Source organism: Leptonychotes weddellii, chromosome 8, assembly GCF_054177405.1.
Source record: "Leptonychotes weddellii isolate Sample4059 chromosome 8, ASM5417740v2, whole genome shotgun sequence".
Classification (NCBI taxonomy): Eukaryota; Metazoa; Chordata; class Mammalia; order Carnivora; family Phocidae; genus Leptonychotes; species Leptonychotes weddellii.
In genome coordinates, this window is record NC_138376.1 from 80756964 (window position 1) to 80775611 (window position 18648).

The window sequence follows — 18648 nt, forward strand, 5'->3', positions numbered from 1 at the left end:
TTTCAGGGCTTTCCAGACTCAGTGGTGAAAGGGCCCCGCTCCACTTTCCAAGCGGGTGAGGGTAAGTGAGGTCCTCCCTCAAGAGCTCTGCCCCCTCACTGTACCACGTGGGAGCCCGCCAGGAAAAGCGCGGAGACCGTTCAGACGGAAGTCAGAGTGGCTGGGACTGACGAGAGTACCGTTTTCGCTCTTCTGAATATTTGTACTGGTGAGACCAGCAATTCCAGAGAAGCCCTCATCTAACACGTTACCAACCGAGTGTCTGACAGGAATGAGCCGAGTAGCACGTTCCTGAACAAGTCTACGTCCAAAGCTAAAAGCCAGTAGCTGAGGTGAGGTAATGAGGAAAACACCAGGAAAGAAACACTTACCTTGAGTGAAGGTCACAGACAAATTCAAAAGCTGCAGGGGGCTTCTTGGTGAGATAACTAAGTGCAGGCATTTAAGGTCAGACACTGGAGAAGGGTTGCCATTTCCATGGAAAAGTCCTCAGAGAAGCATGCTTCGATTGCTGAAAGAGGCCTAGCCTTTATGCAAAATGTAAAGTTAGAAACTTTAGCGTCCCCTTTCATTTTCTTGAGAGTCAACAACCAAATCAGCAGCCAGATTTTGTATGTGACCCTAAGGAGAGGTTGAGAACTGAGGGTGGTTAGGACCACAGCAGGGCAGAGGAAACCGTGCCCAGCTGGAATCATCCAGGAGCACTGTTTTCAAGAAGGAGGTAGCTTGAAGGAAGCTCTTCATGCTGCCATCCAGCCACATGCCACAAGTTTTAGCAGCTCACAGGAATAGAGTCTGAGCTACCGGAACAGAAGAGGACACAATGGGAAAATCTGGCGTGAACAAACAGCCTGAAGAAAGCTCTGCAGTCTCCCCTGTGCAATTTCTAGAGCAGGCCAAGCGCGGCCATTTGCATGGTCTGTCTTACTTGTGTGTCCCCTCGCCTTGGCCCAGAGGACCTCTCGGCAAACAGGAACACAGGGATGTCGCGCAGGGTACCAGACAGCACTGTGGGCGGGGTGACATGCAGACGCGGCGGGGAGGGGGGCCCTATAAAATGAATCTGTGCTCAGTTCAGAAGACAAATTACTGGCAAAAAGGTGTCTGTTTTTCCACACTTGGATCATGGAATTTATCATCTAATCTGGAAAGCAACGGTTACAAAAACGTCCGGGCCGAGAGGCACTCACCAAATAAGACAGCCAACAATCACCACACACTGTTTATTTAAACGACATTAATCACGGTCTTTCCTCTCGCATGTCCTCTTTCTACCTTCAGGAAGGCTTCTGGAACTTGAGAAAAAGGAAACGTTTTTTCAATAACTGGCTGAATCTGTAAGACACGAGAAGAAATTGACCGGTGAGGAGGAAAGATGCAGGTTTTCAAGGCGGATCCGTTCCCTCCAGGCCAGCCTCGGGGTTCTGTCGTGTGCACGGAGGGGAGGCGCTGACCGCCACCCCACGCCTCCGCCCCCCTCACTGCACGCCGGGGAGGTGGCCCAACCGACCGGCCGCGGCTCAAGTCTGTCTTCTGTGCTGGTCACGTCACTCTCCTGCGCACGGCCCTTCCACAGCTCCCAGGCCAGGCATTCCAAGGCCGCCACCATCCCAACCTCGGCCCTCATGCCGACGCTGCGCTTTACCGCAATGGCCTACTTACCACTGCCTGAACGTGCTGTGTGTGCCGCTCTGCCAACCACCACCCTCCCAGGCCAGGTCTCACACGACCCTGCCTGAGCTCTCTCGGGCCCGCTAGGGACCTGGCTGGCCCTCTGCACAGACGGCCTGCTCCAGCGGCACACACGTCTCAGCCACCCTGTCGCGTACAGTAAACACCAAAGGGCGCATCCCAAGGTTTTGCTGGTTGGACCTCTGTGCGCCTCCCCCCATAGGCAGTGGACAGACTAAGGACAGATTCTTTTTTAGAGTTTGAGTACCTGTGGTCCAGGCCGCCTCTTCTGGGCTCCCCCCTCCCCCCAACACTCAGCACAACCTGAGCACAGGACGGGGAACTTAACAGAGGTCACTTGGGTGAAAACAAGTAAGATAACTGGGAAGCAAGAGTCTTACGTGGGCTCTCCGGGTTTCAGGACAACTGTCCCAGGGTGAAGCTGTCCTGGGAGGGTTTGCTAACCAGCCAAGCAGCTGGTTAGAATTTAACAAGACAGCCACCTCGGCCCGCTCACAGATGCTGGAATGCTGTGGTTCTTGTTCCTGCATCCTCAGGGCTGCCTTCTGAACGCAGGTCCCAGTTAGCAGCACCCTCTCTCCCGATGCAAAAATCCAACTGAACTCCTCCTTTTCAAAACTACAAGTGAACATCTAACTGTCCCCTGGGTATTTCAGCGGCCTGCCTCCCGCAGCTCCACGGACAGGGAGAAGTTGTCAGAAGGCCTAAGCCCATGCCTACATTTCACGACCCTTCTCATTTCACAAGAGACAGACGTGTTCTTGTGGGGTTCGGAGGCCCCCCGATGTACCCTCCTCCTGTGTGAATTTCACAGCCCCATCACCAGAAGAGCATCTCTGACTCCAAAAGTTCCCTTCTCCAGAGAGTTCAAAATTCTCTACCCACAAATCCTGGTAAGCTCCGGGGAAAAGTAACAGCCAGCACGCACTGTCCTGTGTGCCAGGCCCTCTCCTGAGTGCTCGATATATTTCACCTCATTTCATCCCTGGGAGCGAGGTACTATTACTACTTCCACTTACAGAAAAGGAAATCAAGACCCCGAGTTAAAGAAGTCACCCAATTTCACACAATGGCTCAGTGGTAAGGCAGGACCCAGTCTGGTACCAGAGTGTGCTCTCCCCCCTCCCCCCGAGCCTGTCAGGCTGCTCTCTACATCCAATCCCAAGATCTAAAGAGGAGGAAAGGTGGCGAAGGCTTGTAATGATTTCTCGCATTGTGCATCTCTGCTGGCCTGCCCTGTGCTGAGACCATAGCAGCTGAGGACCCAGTCTCCAGGCCCTGTGTCCAGGCCCCCAAGACAGCAGGTGAGGCCCCCACTCCCATCTGCACCTGCAGATGACATCACTGATTAGTAACCACGGTCCTCCCCCCACAATCCCCAGCAAGCTAAGCATGTCCTCGGAATCTTCTTCCACACTGCAGCCACTAGGAACAGATCTGAGCTGACTTGTCAAATGAAACCTATCTGCCTTCTCTGGTAAATAAAAATGGAATGCACTAAAGTTGTTTCCTGCATGTCCCACAGGAAACTTCCTGAACCCATCACTCTCTTGAAAGCCCCTGGGGCATTGTTTTTTGGATGCTAATTACCTAAAAAGGAATCACCTGAATGCATGCTTCAAAAAATGCAGAGTCCCCGGTCTCTGCTTAGAACCACCAAATCAGAATCTCTAGGGGCTGGGGTGGAGTGGAGACCACGCACGTTCAGGAAGCCTTCCAGGTGGGTTTACTGCACACTCGCGGGGGAATCACTGCGGCCCTTGCCTTAATCTTAGGGTCCCTGACTTGTAGCAGACACATATTTGTTCATCCCACAAGGACTGACCAGCTGTCTGCCTTCTAAGTGCTGGGCACTGACCCCAGAGCAGATACACACCACAGGCCCCGGGGGAGGGGGCGGGTGGTAAACCAAGGAAAGAAAGGAGTCAATCACATCTACTTCTCGCTGAGCTCTAACACGGGTAACGAAAGCACCCCAGCCCCGGTGTTACCAGAGGGTCAGGGAGGGGGAGCAGGGAAGCCTCGGGCTCCGCTCGAAAATGAGCTGCCCAGGCTCGCCCAGCTCTGTCCACGCTAGAACTCTGACCGGAGCCACGGATCCCGAGCTGATGACACAGCCGGCCCGCGGTGACCGCACACTTTAATCTGGCTGGTCAGGCCTATTGTGGCGGATAACCCCAGAGGGCTGACTGGGCCAGAATGAGTCATTCAGCTCTTCCCAGAAGTGACAATGAAAAAAAAGGCTTTCGATTAACAAGCAGGCAGATGCCGCTGCTGGCTGAATAGGTGGCAGCAGATGGAGATTAACTGGATAATGAAGCCGAGCCGCACACGGGGCCTAGAATGCCTGTTTGTTACGGACCAAGAGAGCAGAGTAAAAATCCGGCGAGGGGAAAGAAAGGCTGCTCACAGTGAGGTGGGCACATTTATGTGATGACACTGCTCGAGTCCGGCGGCCACAGGGAGCCCCGGTATAAAGCGGGCGGGCTCCGCACGGCACCGCACTCGTTCCCGTCTGGGACCCAATTCAGGCTCTCCTGGCGGCGCCTTACCTGCGTAGACAAAGGCTGGGTAATGCCAGGCCCCAGGACTTGGCGCCTGCTGCCCGACATCCCTTTTGTGAGGACGCGGGGACCATGGGCACGACTTCCCTGGGCGGCCGCGGGGCGCGCCTCCTCGCCTGAGGGAAGAGAAGCCCTCTGCGGGAGAGCTGACGGAGGGAGGACACCATCTGTGCAGGCAGAACAGTAGGCAGAGAGGTTTCCCCTCAAGGCCCAAGTGCCGGGCAAGAAGGACACAACGGCAGAGCTTCACAGGGCCCGCCACACCTGCGCGAGCTGCCCAAGCGCCAGTGGCTAAGCGCTTGGTGCTCCGTGCAGGGTGAGAGCTGCTAGCAGAACAGCCGGAGCTCGGGCCGGGCCTCCCGACTGCACTGCTGCGTGGCCGGGGGTGCAGTCTGGGACGGAAGCGTGGGTCACGGTCTGTCCCCCTCTTCCCTAGAGCCTCTACGTCCGCCTCCACTGGGCACAGAAACTGCAGCTCCCAGAGGGTGAGGTGTGTGAAGGGAGACGAACAGATGACGAGACGCAAGGGAGACCTAAGGGCTCCTGGCAGAAGGCCAAGTCCACACACGTGTGCCGGGCACCAGGGACCCAGGGCCGGGGCGGCAGGGACGCAGCCTCGGCACTACCTCTGACACGGGGGCAGTATTCCCAGGCACAAGGGGGCTTCGACCGAGGAGCTAGGAAGAAGACAAGGGGAAGAAGTGGGCTTTGCTTGGATTTGCTATTTCTGGAACTTTCTGGCCCCAGAAAACTCAAAGCTGGAAGAGGTGGTAAGAAGGGGTGGGGGAAAGGTAATGGAGGCTACACTCCAAGGGAGGAAATGCGCCCATTCTGGAAGGCATCCGGGACTTGTCCCTAAGCCCCCCTGAAAAAGGCACTCCTTCCAGCCAGAAGGTGAGAGGAGAAACTCGGCCTGCCTTTCCCCACAGACCCAAGCAGCTGGCAAGACAGGCTCCTCTCGGAGCCCTAGGCCTTCCATCCCTGATCATTACATCCTTGCTGTGGAGGAAAAAAAGCCAGTTGCAAAGAAGGAGCTCAAAGTTTTAAAATGTAATTCATTGCTAAACGCAGGCCCCAGATCTCAAGAAGGGCCTGGGAAAACTGCCTGCCTCAGAACTCACTCGTTTCTCCAAAGCTGCAGAGTCCGGTAGGTATGGTGACCTCTAGCTGCGTGTGGCCGTTTCCATTAACCAAAGGTAAACAAAATGGAAAATTCAGTCCCTCGGTTGGACTAGCCACATTTCAAGTGTTCAATTGCCATATGTGGCCACTGGCTACCATACTGGACAGTGCAGACAGAGAACACTTCAAGTACTGCACAAAGTTCTAGTGGACATCACTGCATAGACAGTAACTCAGCGTGGCCAACCCATCTTTCCCCCTACTAGGCAAAGTTCATGGGCCCTCAGTAAATGTTTTAAATTAAATTCAAAAAAGTTACGTAGGAACTATTCTGATGCTGGCTGAAATAAAGAAAGAAACTGAGGTCATCTCTATCATCGCTCAACCAAGAAGCTTGGCTGGTCACCTAGGATCTTAACACAGATCTGTGAATGTTAAGAACATGACATCAAAGGACTTTCATAATTACATAAAGAATATATGTGTACAGATAAACATACTTGAAAAGAGGAAAGGGCAGAAGGAAAAATCTCCCTCCCATACTTGAACCCCAGCCACCTAGTTCTCCTCTAGGACAACCAATATTTCAAGTTTTTTTCATCTTTTGAGATACTTTATGCATTGTGGGAGGCAGAAGAATGGCTCCCAGAGATGTCCACGCTCTAATCCCCCAAACCTGTGAATACGGTAACTTACAGGGCAAAAAGGGCTTCACAGACGTGATTAACTTCAGGATCTTGAGATGGGCAGGATTATCCGGATGAGCCCAGTGTAATCACAAGGGTCATTAGAAGAGGGAGGCGGGACAGTTAGTTGGAGAGAGACAGGATGATGGCAGCTGAGGTCAAAGCGATTCAAGACTGAACCAAGAAATACAGGTAGTCTCTAGAAGCTGGGGAAGGCCAGGGAACAGGTTCTCCCCTACAGCCCGCCCCCAGAAGAAGCACAGGCCTGCTGACCCATTTTAGACTTCTGGCCTCCAGAACCAGAAGATACTAAGTTTGTGTGGTTTCAAGCCACATTTATGGCCATTTGTTACAGAACCAATAGGAAATGAATACATGCATATGCAAGCAAATATGCACGTGTATTTTCCCTCGAAGCATAGTCACTCTTATCAGTAGCTGACTATAGTCTAAAAAATCTGCCTTCCCACCTCCTCTCAGGCCTGAGACACACTGAAAAATATAGGAAGATTTTGTAGATAGACTTCAAATCCCACCTATCTAAATGTTTAGATGGCTATTTAATCAAGCAGGAAACAATGAAGGTTGTATGTATTACTGCCTCAATCTTAAAGATAGAAATGGTGGTTGAAGGAACTATCCTAGAGGTCAAGAGCCTTGAGCCCTTGATCATGTCACTTAATGTCATGGGGCCTCTGTCTCTCCAAGGAGGCAGAAAGGCAGGATGGGAGTGTGGGGAGGTGAGTAAACTAGACATGTGCTATGTTTTCCGGCTTCTAATCTCTGAGTATGCTAACCCAAAAGTTTGCTATATAGTATGAAGATGAGAAATTTTTATTGTGCTTAGGGAAAAAAAAAAGCAAAAATAACTGCAGGCATAAGGCACAGTTTCGGTAGCAGGCCGCTACACTCAGTGTGGTAATTACACATCATCCTTTTCTATCACCCTACTGATACACAGAACATCTCCGGAATTCCCCAGAAACTGGTGACGGTGGTTGCGTCTGACAAGGACAAGCTCGGTGACTGAGGGCCAGGAGTCAAAGGAAGATTTCAGGAAATAACTTCTCCTACCTTTTGAACCTTGTAAATATATTACGAATCCAAAAGGTATTTCAGAAGAGTAGGTTCTTTTGGTTCATGGTTTCACACTTTCCAGAAATAACTACAGCTCCTCTATCAGATACCTGTTAGATTCACCAAGCACTCAGCCAAAGCTTAGAAGAATCTCAATGTCCTCGTCCAACTTAATCATCTCTACCAGCCACACACCAGAGAAACAGATGTGCTCTGTTACCTGCTATAACTTCCCAGCGTGGACAGGCCCCCTCCCGCACCCACAAGGAGGCAGGACGAACATCAAGACCGCTGGCCTTATCACGGCACCCAATGTCACACAGCAACTTCCACGATCCCAGAGTCCTTCACTGTCAGAAAGGACTCCCGGGCCCAAATAACCCTGGTTAGGCCAAAAGAATATTTCCTCACTCACCCTCGTCTGAGGACACCTCAAGGGCATCTTTATTTCTACCTTGTCCTCCTTTAGCCATTCTACCAGTTATCTGCCAAATTTAATAGTTACATATACACAAGTCTCTTCTCTTCTCTGTTGCATAAATAGTAATTTCCAGGCAGAGAAAGAGAGAGTCACAATATTTTGAATACAAAAGAGCAATGGTAAGCACGTGGACAGCCTAGAGCCATACTGGGATCAGCACAACTGTACAGGATGCTTCTGGAGGATGGGCAGCTCTCTAATGACGGGGCTCCAATCACATGAAAGAGCACATAAAACTATCGGCCACGTTATTTAACGATAGTTCGCTTCCTTCTTCCTGGAAATAAAATAAGCATCCTACGGGAGGTGAGAAGAACCCTATAAAGAGGCGCTTACGGACAGTCACACTAAGGCGGAGACTGTCTACCCAGTACTCATTAAGACTTAGAAGTCTAAGAAAAGGCACGCAAACTTGAAGCCACAAAATTTGGGAAATGGTAGCAGGCCATTTTCTAGCATATATTTCCATGGCTGTAACAGAATTAAAAAAAAAAAAAACTAAAACGCACAAAAAGCAGCCAGTAGGTCCTGAAGACATTCCTTCCCAAAATCAGAGTGGAAATACGAAATGGGCCGGCAAGGGGCAGGTGCCAGCACGAGAAAGCCCATCTCAAGGGGCTCTTTCCAAGTGGCCCAGCATGGATCATGCAGGGGCAAAGCTGGCCCTACTCCATCCCCTTTCCCTGCCCACCGTAAAATGACACTGATGAGACAACTTAAGCTAAAGTCCCAGATCAGCCTCCAGCACTAAGGATGCAGCTGAATGATGGAGAGGGAAAAGCACAGGACTGGAAGTCAGGAAGCGTGCATCCTGGTCCCACTAATGCAAACTTCAACGTGTCCCTTTCTCTCTCTGAGCCTGTTTTCTCCTCTATAAAATGAAAATCATTTTATCTATGACCTCATGCAATCCTCTAGGGCATATAAGGGTCTCTACCCTATAATTTCATATAGTCTCTTAAATAAAATCATAAATATCAGCAACAGAATAGGAATCTTCCTTCCAGCTTATTCTTCCAGAGACAGAATGTCAGGGCTGTTAAGACCATGTAAAAACCATAATAAAGAGTGGTCTGAAAGGCCTTTTGACACCCAAAAAGGGATGATCCAACTACAAGCAACAGTCCTTTCGCCATAGAGTCCTTGCAGGATGGACCTGAGCCATCAGAAACATCGACCAGTTGTCCCCACCAACGTCCCACCCACTAACCCTCTCAAACATACCATTATCTGCCCTTCAAGTGTGTTACACTAGCTGGGGAACAGGAGACCTGGGGACTGGAGTCCTGGCCCGGTCCTGTTAAGAGTTGAGAATCCACAGTATTTGTTCACCGGGCTAATCTGGCAATCTGCTTCCCTCCAGAGCAGCCTTGGACTCTAGATGCTCCAGAGCAGTTCTACTGTAAATTCACAAGTGTGTCCCGACCTCGGTGCAGAGATTACCTTTGCGGTGCTTTCTTTTCAGGATCATTACAAAATATTAGCAGCCTAGCTGTAAATGCCAGCTCTGCTAGCCGTCTCAGTGTGTTCGAGAAAATCACATAACCTCTCTGGGCCTGCCCTTTGCCTATAGACTAAGAGGGCTGAACCAGATGGTGTCGGCTCTTTTTCAGATGTAGCAGTCTAGGTCTAGGACTCCCATGGAGACAGAACCAAACTACAGCACCTAAACTTGGCCGTGGAAAGCAGCATGGGTACTGACCACACCTGCCCCCAGAGAGCTCCCACTGACTAGGCTTGGTGGGTGGGTGGCCAAGATTCCTGGGGATGCTCCAGCAATCCAAGGGGTTGCACGTACCTTTCCCTCATCCACCAGTTTCGCAATGTCATCTAGATACACACCACTGGCTATGAAAAAGGCCCAGCGATAATGGACTCCTTGCCAGAAATGCTAAAAAGAAGAAAAGAAAACACATCAAATATAGGAAAGGATAAAATCTCACTGAATACAAATTGAGGGGAAAGTATTTTCTGGACGATTAAGATAGACAAACTGATTTCCTATCCATTATGAATCAATGAGCTGTATGCCCAACACCTCAGCACAGTGACCGACAGAGAGCGGATGCTCCATAAATGTTTAATAAATTAATGAATGAACAAAGATATATCCACGTGAACTCAGGCTTTTTTACCAAATTGTGAATGACAAGCAAGTAAGTACAGGAAAGCTGTCCTTAAAATGATAGGCTAGTCTTACACATTCAATTTCTTCCCTAGGAGAATTAGAGGCTGAGCCCTCTAGGCTTTCTCTCCTAGGGTTTAAATGAAGCTCAGAGGCACCAGAGAAGAGTTTTTAAACCTAATTCAAGAATGCTTAGGGGACAGTAAGGCACCAAAATATGATCTTAGACAAGAAATCCAATTACAGATTTTTTTTTTTTTCTGGAATAGAGTCGCTTTAAGGGCAAAACAAAGTGTAAAGTTCCTTATGCATCATGGTTGGGTCTTCCCCCTACAGTTATAACAAGTCCCAAGCCATCAAATCTATTATGGGACAATACGTGCCCAGATAAAAATAAGCAAAAATCTTCTACCCAGAGGGTTCATGACCACTTTACTGCCATACCCGCTTCCAATTGCCAGTCTTTCTGTCAAAGGTAGGGTAGGCCACTGTCAAAAGAACAACTTAACTGACATTCTCTATGATACCTACCTCAATGACCTGCCCAAGTAAACTTCATCAGATGGGAGCTATCCAGAGGTAGTATGGGATTAGCCAGTACCACGCGGCCTCCCTCCCTGCACCTTCCTGTCTCACAATCCCTCAGCATGCTTGTCAAGGGCATAAAGTGGTCAAGTGCAATGGAATTCCCCTGTTACTCTAGCTCAGGCACTTAATAGCTGTGTTATTTAGGTCAAGCCACCTCTTTCAGCCATTTTCCTGGCCTAAAGAATGGTGATACCACTCCCTTGCTGACAGGCTTATTGGAAGGATTAAATGAGAAAGAATGCAAAGTGCCTGATTACACAGAAAGTATCATCCGCACAAATATTTATATTTATTATTCAACAGATACTTATCTAGTGCTGAAGGCAAACTTAAATACTGAGGAAAGGTTGGGGCAATACCAAACGGAGTTTCAGACGAAACCACGCCGCTGTCTGGGCAGAGCTTTGCAATGGTGGTATGAGGACTGGCTTACTGGTTTGGACGAGTGACCCTGTAATTTCTTATCTAACCTGGAACAATTCTGGGAGTTAGAGGAGTCATCATTAATAATTATGCTGGGACCACAGGTGCAAACAGAGCCCATCTCACCCTAGAATAGGTGTGAGGAGGTTGAGGGCCCTCAGCCCACAGGGTAGCAACGCAGAGCCTGGGCTGGTGTAAGTCTCCAGGTAATTTGCTCTTGGCCCAGAACAGCCTCACCATCTCTTCAAACACGAACAATTTTCTATGGGTGTCACAGCAAGAAAGAGGTTGGGGAGCACTGCTCTGGGCAAATGAAGTTAAAAAACAAAAGGAAAAAAAAAAGTACCATCTGAAGGCACTGAGGTGTCCCAGGCTGCCGGCAGGCCCGTTTAATTACAATCACAAAAGACCTGTCCGTGTACTTCTCCCTAAGGCCCGGCCTCAGACAATTAAAACATTCTGGTAACTGTTTAGGGTTTTAAAGAAAAGAACAGCAATGGTCAAAAATGCCATGTCTGTAATTCTTTACAGCATGTTGCCCTGTAAAGTGAAACTTTTTGGTCGGCAACAAATTAAGGGGCCTTAATTTGCTCTAAGGGGCCTGTGTATTTTTTCCAGGCCATTACAGGACAAAGTAAACCAAAGCAGGCAGGAGTCTGGAGCATTACAATGAGGCTTTAACTGTGCACATTCTCAGAAAGACATCAGAAACTACTTAAAAGGTTTTCACATGAGATTACCACTATCCTCTTTCAAGTAGGAGGAAAGAGAAGATGCCTGTTTTACTCTCAGAGGACAACTCAGAAGGTTAACTTGTAAGAGGTCTCACTGAAGTACAAACTGTGAAATCGTAAAGAAAAGTTAAATTTATATTTTGAAGCACTTGGAAAGCCTGGGTTTTCTGAAAAGAGAAAGAAGAGACAAAGGACAGCTAAGATTCCTTTCTCCACACCGAAGTGCCCTGTGGACACCGTTTCCGGTTGCCGCCTGAATCAGATGAAAATGAAGAACCTCGAGTACAGGACCTGGTTTGTTCACCTCTAGTAACATACACACTTCCTAAGAATGGAGCAGTGGTCTCCACTGTCACGGCCCTCTAAGTATGTAGTTAGTTCATGGAATTCAAGAGACCAAAGTCCTAAATTTCACCCTCAAAAAGGTCCCAAAGAGAATTTCTAGAAGAAGCAGCAGCTAATCACTGAGCCATTCATTCCATATGTACGGGTCAGTGTTGGTCAGCTTGGCATAATGACTCACAACCTTTTCACCCACTGAGGAAACTTTTACTGTCTTTTGCCTGAATCTGAAATATTTTGTCTAATTAAAAAAACAGACTTTATCTCCTTTTTTTTGGCCTATCACTTATACCATTTCAACATTAATACAGATTTCAAGCCAGTGATCTGAGTTACCAAGAGTGGATAACATGAAATGATCTAAGCCTGTCCCCACCGTGAGGACAACAGGCTCTGGTGTTAGGCAGGTAGAGAGCGCACACTCAGGCTCTGCCGTCAGCCCCGCGACTAAGGCTGTTGTGTGCTCGTCCTCAAGGCCCACCACACGCTGCCTTTGTTCGGCTGAGTGATGTAGCTCCTTACGGCTCTGGTAACAGTGGCCCCAGGTAGCAGAGTCAGGCAGACTAATCGAGTCTCAGAAACACCCAGAATGCCATCAACAGCTAGAGTATCTGACTCACATAGGATGCGCAGTGTTAGGACAAGTTGATATAATTCTAGAAAAAGCATGATGGTTCTATTTGCCTCTGTGGTCTTACTAAAGTAAGAACACAATTCCCTTCAGGTTTTCGAAATTCAAAAAAACGCCCATGGACCTCTACAGGTCTGAAGGCCCTGGTCTAGAAATCACTGGCATATCCCAATGCGGCTACCATGAAAACAACCAGCTCTATCCTGTCTTAATAAAGCTTCCGCCCTCACATACAAGAGCCTGTATGTGTTAAGGCTGGTGAAACAGAGAGAAGACCATCAGGTATAGGCAAGAAGGAAGATGGAATCAAGAAAGGTAATTGCTAATAAGAAAGCTGAACATTTAATAAGTTTTATGTACTAGGCATTGTAACCAAATTCTTTACGTGGATTATCTCATTTAATCCTTACAACACTCAGTAAGGAAGATACCCTATTAGTTTCATCTTAGAGGTCAAGACATTGGGGCTTAGTGACACTAAGTAACTTGCAAGTTACACGGCTATTAAGTGGAGACCAGAATTTGAGTCTGGTCCGTGTGTGAGGGCAGAGTCCTTACTGCAGCCACCGTGCCATGCTGCCTCCAAGACAAAAGAGACTGGCTAGGCGGGAACCCAATTCCAGAAGCAGGAGGCACCTGCTTTCTCTCACCCAGCAACACTTCCTCCCTACCTTCAATGCCTTAGAACCCACGGTGACTCCTGTCTGCAGCATGCCGTCTGCGATGCCCAGTCGGTCCATGTTCAGGAGAAAAGGGGTCACCAAAGTCACATATGTGGCTCCTGACCATTTCTTGAGAAAATTTAGAGCCCATGTTTCAGTGGATCCACCAACATTATCAAGAATGAAATCAAACCTGGAGAGAAAAAAAAAAGTCAAATCAAAACATCCTTGTCCGTCTTTACATAAGGTTCCAATCCCCCTTCCTTCCCATCGACAGTCAGCGATCGGGTTTATTTCAACGACCGCTCACTAACCACGCGGCACCGTGCCATCCAGCAGAGGGGTGCTTGCTTTGACCAAGGGGAACAGGGCACTCCCACTCACCCACTCTGGCTTTTCTCCAAATTAGGTCAAATGTGACTCATTTTTTTGGTCATAAAATCGTTATCATTTTTCCAATACGTTAAGAATGACTGAAACAAGTGGTTCTCAACCGAGGGCAATTTTGGTCCCCAGGGGACATATTAGGCAATGTCTAGAGACATTTTTAGTTGTCACAATTGGGGGAGGTGTTGGGAAGGAACTGCTGGCACCTGGAGGCCAGGGATGATGTTTATACACAGAATGCACAGAACAGCCCCTCACAACAAAAAATTATCCAGTCCAAAATGTCCATATCGTTCAGAAACCAAGCTTGCCAAGGTTGAGACACCCTGACCTCAGCTTTATGGAAAACTGCAAAGCTATCTATCCAATACAAGTCAAAGTATTCTTTAGTGCACTTGAATACTTGAAAGAAAAGTATAAAAGCTTCTCACCCATACAATGATTTGCTTTTATTCCCTCCATAACCAGAACTGCTTATAGAAGCATCCTCTTCATCTGGAATTTACTCCTACTTTTTGGCGTCACACACAGCATCAGGACAATGTATAGAGAAATCAACAATCTGCTCTCAGTCTTCAATTCTGCTCTAACATGCCCTCAAAACCCAGTCCCATGAACTGAGGAACTAAGACACACAACTCCTTAAATCCAATCTAAACCTGCTGTAATCACTGCATTCCACTTACAGGGGATAAAACCCAAGAACGCTTTTAAATATTTTTTTTATTTTTTTAAAATTTATTTTAATTATTTTATTTTTTTTTAAAGATTTTATTTATTCATTTGAGACACAGAGATACAGAGAGAGAGAGAGAGCATGAGCAGTGGGAGAGGCAGAGGGAGAGGAAGCAGACTCCCCGCTGAGTCAGGAGCCCGATGTGGGACTCGATCCCAGGACCCTGGGATCATGACCTGAGCAGAAGGCAGACGCTTAACCATGTGAGCCACCCAGGCGCCCCTTAAATATTTTTGTAAACAAATATCTATTTAGAAAATGCATGCTTAGGGAGCCTGGGTGGCTCAGTCGGTTGGCTCAGGTCATGATCCCAGGGTCCTGGGATGGAGCCCTGAGTTGGGCTCTCTGCTCAGCGGAAAGCTCTGCGTCTCCCTCTGCCCCTCCCCCCCACCCCCTACTTGTGCGCATGTGCTCTCTCTCAAATGGAAAGGAAAGGAAAAAGGAAAAAGGAGAGTGGGGGCGGGGAGGGAGGCGAGGGGAGAGGAAAGGAAGAAAGAAAGAAAATGCGTGCTTATCAGTTAAGCAAGTTAATAAATGAATTGTTTTGGTAAATCCTTTTTCCCTTCTAAATTCATCAAACATCAAAACTTCTAAAATCAGTTTTGGCCAAATTTGTGGATCTTGAGCCTGCGTTTCATGGAACCAAACTGCAGAAGGACAAATAAAAACTGAAGGAAAGGAGAATGACCTTACTGGATGACTACTCTTCTCATTAGAAAAGAACAGAAAATTATTTTTATCAGTTTAAGTTTCTATTTCATTCCCAAGTTTTGAATAAACAAACATGATGATACTTAATTGAAATAAAACTTAGAGGCGGCCTGGTATTCTGGAACAGGCACTGCCTGAAAGAGAAGACAGGCTGTAGACTCAGCTCTTCCACTAATGCTTAAGTGGCATGACCTTGAGCATGCAAAAACTCCTGAGTCCTCTGCCCCTTCCTTTCTCAACGATAACATGACCAAGTTGGACCGAAGGATTTCAAAGCCCTTTCCTGCTGTAATATTCTAAGATTCAAATCGAAAAAGCTGCTACTGGAAAGGAGAAGTAAATGTATTCTTGGTGGATTCAGAGGCCAAACTCCAGGCAAAGGTTACAAAGATCAACTGTAACTGAAGTGGTCAAAAATAAATAAATAAAAGTAACAGCCTGGCATCTGCAGGCTGGAGAGATTACCCTACCAGAAAAGAGTGAGCAAAAGCAGCAAGACCACGGACCACGGCAAGAGAGGCAGAGGAGCAAACTGTAGCATACTTCTGGGGCCAGCCTGAGTAGGTTTCAGCTTTCCATCAGTCAGGGTCTCTGTTCTCTGGTGACAAATTCCAGACACGCATAAAACTTAAGGTAGATAGAGAGGAATGGGGTTGGCCTCGACCTCAGTCTCATGCTGCTATTCCTAGAAGCAGCAGAAGACAGGAGATGAACTGAAACTCCACTATCTAGAAGCCAGCTGTCACAGGCCCAGAAAGATGGGGTCCTGATGCACAGGCAGGAAGTAGCTGACGACATTTCTGCAAGGGACAATGGGATTCCTCAATCCCTTCGGGTTCCTGCCACGGGGGTTTTATATTTGCTGTTATCTCGACCTGAACAAGTGCTCCTCTCCTAGATTCCCTCAATCATGCATCAAACAAGTTTTTATGGAGCACCTACCATATGTTACTACACTGTTCCGGGTGGAGGGATACAGCAGGGAACCAAAAGAAAAAAAAAAATCCCATTCTCCTGGCGTGCTCTGTAAACCTTTTGCTTCAGTGCCCCAGAGGCCTTCTTAAACCACCCCCCCCTTTTAAAGATTTTATTTATTTGTGTGTGTGTGTGTGTGTGTGTGTGTGTGCATGTGAGAGAGAGAGAGAGGCAGGCAGAGGTAGAGGGAGAAGCAGGCTCCCCGCTGAGCAAGGAGCCGGATGCGGGGCTCAATCCCAGGACCCTGAGATCATGACCTGAGCCAAAGGCAGACACTTAACTGATTGAGGCACCCAGGCGTCCCTTACACCCCCCTTTTTAAAACATCCTCCCCATTTTTTTTCCTCTTTTCCCTATATCAGTGTTCTTGAGAGCACTTATCACTGACACCCCCCTGACTAGAACGGAAGCCCCATGGAAGGAGCGGGGCTGGGGGCGGGGGTGGGGGGGGTCTGTCTTGTTCAACACCATAGCTACATGGCATGTTTGTAACCCTGCCTGGCAGGACAGGTGCTGCAGAGTTGAAGGAATAGGGATTTGCTGGCTCCTTGGGGCTGCACTGTCATACCGGTGTTGGGAGTGGGTACTGCTGGCTAAGAAAGGCTAGGTAGTGTCCAATGGGGGCTCCCTTCTGTTTTCTTTTTTTTTTAAACCCATGAAAATACAATCGACCCATTAACAGGTTCTAACTGCACAAGACCAGTTATACACAGATTTTTTTTCAATACACAAAACACATATTGTAAATATATTTTCTCTTCCTTATGATTCTCTTAGTAACATTTTCTTTTCTCTAGTTCATTCTAAAAATGCAGTATATAATATATATAACACAAAATATGTGTTAATGGACTGATTCTGTTATTGGTAAGGCTTCTGGTCAACAGTAGGCTATTTAGTAATTAAGTGATGGGAAAGTCAAAAGTTATACGCAGATTTTCGCCTACATGGTGGTCAGTGCCCCTAACCCCCACGCTGTTCAGGGGTCGAGTGCATACTTCTACTCAAAGTGGGCAAGAATAACTGGCTTCTGAAAACGAACAGAAAAAGGGAAAAACCTTTGAAAAAGCAGCAAAACATCTTTCCAAACACTCCTCAGTTGTGTTCTCAGCTGCAGTTCTGTCTTGGCTAGATGAAGACCATATTAATAAGCACGCTATTTCTGCCCAAAGCGCAGTCAGGAGCAACAGAGTCTGAATGAATCACTGAGTCTGCTCCTGTTTGGTACATTAAACCAAACCACAGCCTGGTACTCAGATTCACTGAGAACATCCACAGCATTCTGATTACCAATATTTCTACTGACTTTATTTCTCTGATGCCCTTGTTAAGCCCAAACACTGAAAGCATGTTTAGTGCTAATCAAGTATTTTCATGCACTGCTCTATTTGTTCCTGTGGTGACAGATGCCACCAAATAGACCACACCTTCCAATTTTGTCTTCAGACCTCTTACAAATCAACAATAAGTTAACTTAAAAATTAACAAAAGACCATGCAAGCAAAATATTTTCCTCAGTACATACCACATCATGTCACTGTGCTGGATGAACATCTGGAATTCAAACAGAAACCACCCCAAATGACTCTTTATGGGGTATTTTTATAGATTCTTTTTTAAGATTCCAATGTGATTACAAAGTCACCAAACCATTCAGACCTGCACGATCAATTGTCCTTGTTCCCACCTCCCAACGTGAACAATGTCCTAATACATACGGTTTTAAAGATTTCAACTGCTCTTCCACATTTCCAGATTTGTAATCAATTACATCATCTGCCCCAAGCTTCCTTACAAGTTCACTGGCATCCTGAGAGCAAACTGCTGTCACATTAGCACCCCATGCTTTCATTACCTGTCCAAAAAAAAAGAGGGGGAAAGTAGAAAAACCCACTGCGTGTTTTAAAAATAGTTGGCACCCATGTGTACATTTTTCAGACTCCTCTCGAGAGAACTCCAAGTGCTTCGTCTTAACAAGAACTGCAGGAAGCCACCTGTCAGAGACCTAGTAAAAATGATTAAACTTTGATTCACCAAGAATAAAAATAGGAGGTCTTTTAAGTCTCTCTTTACACGATAGGCTCCTCTTCTAGCCCTTCACTTTCTTATAATTTATTCGTGGAAGAATCCAGGCCTTGTGACCAGCACAGTCTCCCAGAGTCTGGGATTTCTGACTGCACAACTCAGGGGGCAATTCTACAGCCTTCTTTGTCCAGTGATTTCTGTTTCAATCTCCTTACCAGACTATGGATAGTGTGTAGCAAAATCACAGGAGGCACATGATGTCTGGTCATTGCTCTTAAGATCTTAGCAGCTGTTTTAATGGCGGTTGCAAAACAGTGATATTCTAATTCTTTTTTTCATTTGTAGTTGAAATACTTTTATAAAGAAACATTTTTCCTCATATATTATTTTGCTTATTCAGGTGTACAATTCATATAGGAAAGGCAAGACGAATAACTGTTTCCCCTTTACCAGTTTATAAAATAAACTGGTTCCCTATCATTTTCCAAAAGTGACTTCTTTTAGGTTTTTGTCAGAGAGAGAGACAGACAGAGAGAGAGAGAGAGAGCGCGCGCACACTCATGAGTAGGGGGAGGGACATAGGGAGAAACGGACTCCACGCTGAGCAAAGAGCCCAATGCGGGACTCAATCCCAGGATCCTGGGATCATGACCTGAGCCAAAGGCAGATGCCTAACTGACTGAGCCA

The 18648-nt window shown here is 47.3% G+C and overlaps 1 protein-coding gene across 8 annotated transcripts in view; it reads right to left on the reverse strand.

The window, feature by feature from the left end:
• Nucleotides 1-18648, reverse strand: part of RTN4IP1 (reticulon 4 interacting protein 1) — a 50813-nt gene that overhangs the window by 5868 nt on the left and 26297 nt on the right. For 2 of the 8 annotated variants that reach the window (XR_014147867.1, XR_014147865.1), the window contains exons 6-10: nucleotides 17655-17791; nucleotides 13137-13320; nucleotides 9421-9513; nucleotides 1191-1335; nucleotides 372-1050 (exon numbers count right to left, since the gene is read on the reverse strand). Coding sequence is in view for 2 of the 8 variants with exons in the window: in XM_081828746.1 (XP_081684872.1) it covers nucleotides 1228-1335; nucleotides 9421-9513; nucleotides 13137-13320; nucleotides 17655-17791 (522 nt within the window). In the remaining 6 variants the exon portion in view is untranslated. The remainder of the gene's footprint in view (nucleotides 1-371; nucleotides 1051-1190; nucleotides 1336-9420; nucleotides 9514-13136; nucleotides 13321-17654; nucleotides 17792-18648) is intronic. The other 6 variants (XR_014147869.1, XM_081828746.1, XR_014147870.1 and 3 more) reach the window with 5 other exon arrangements.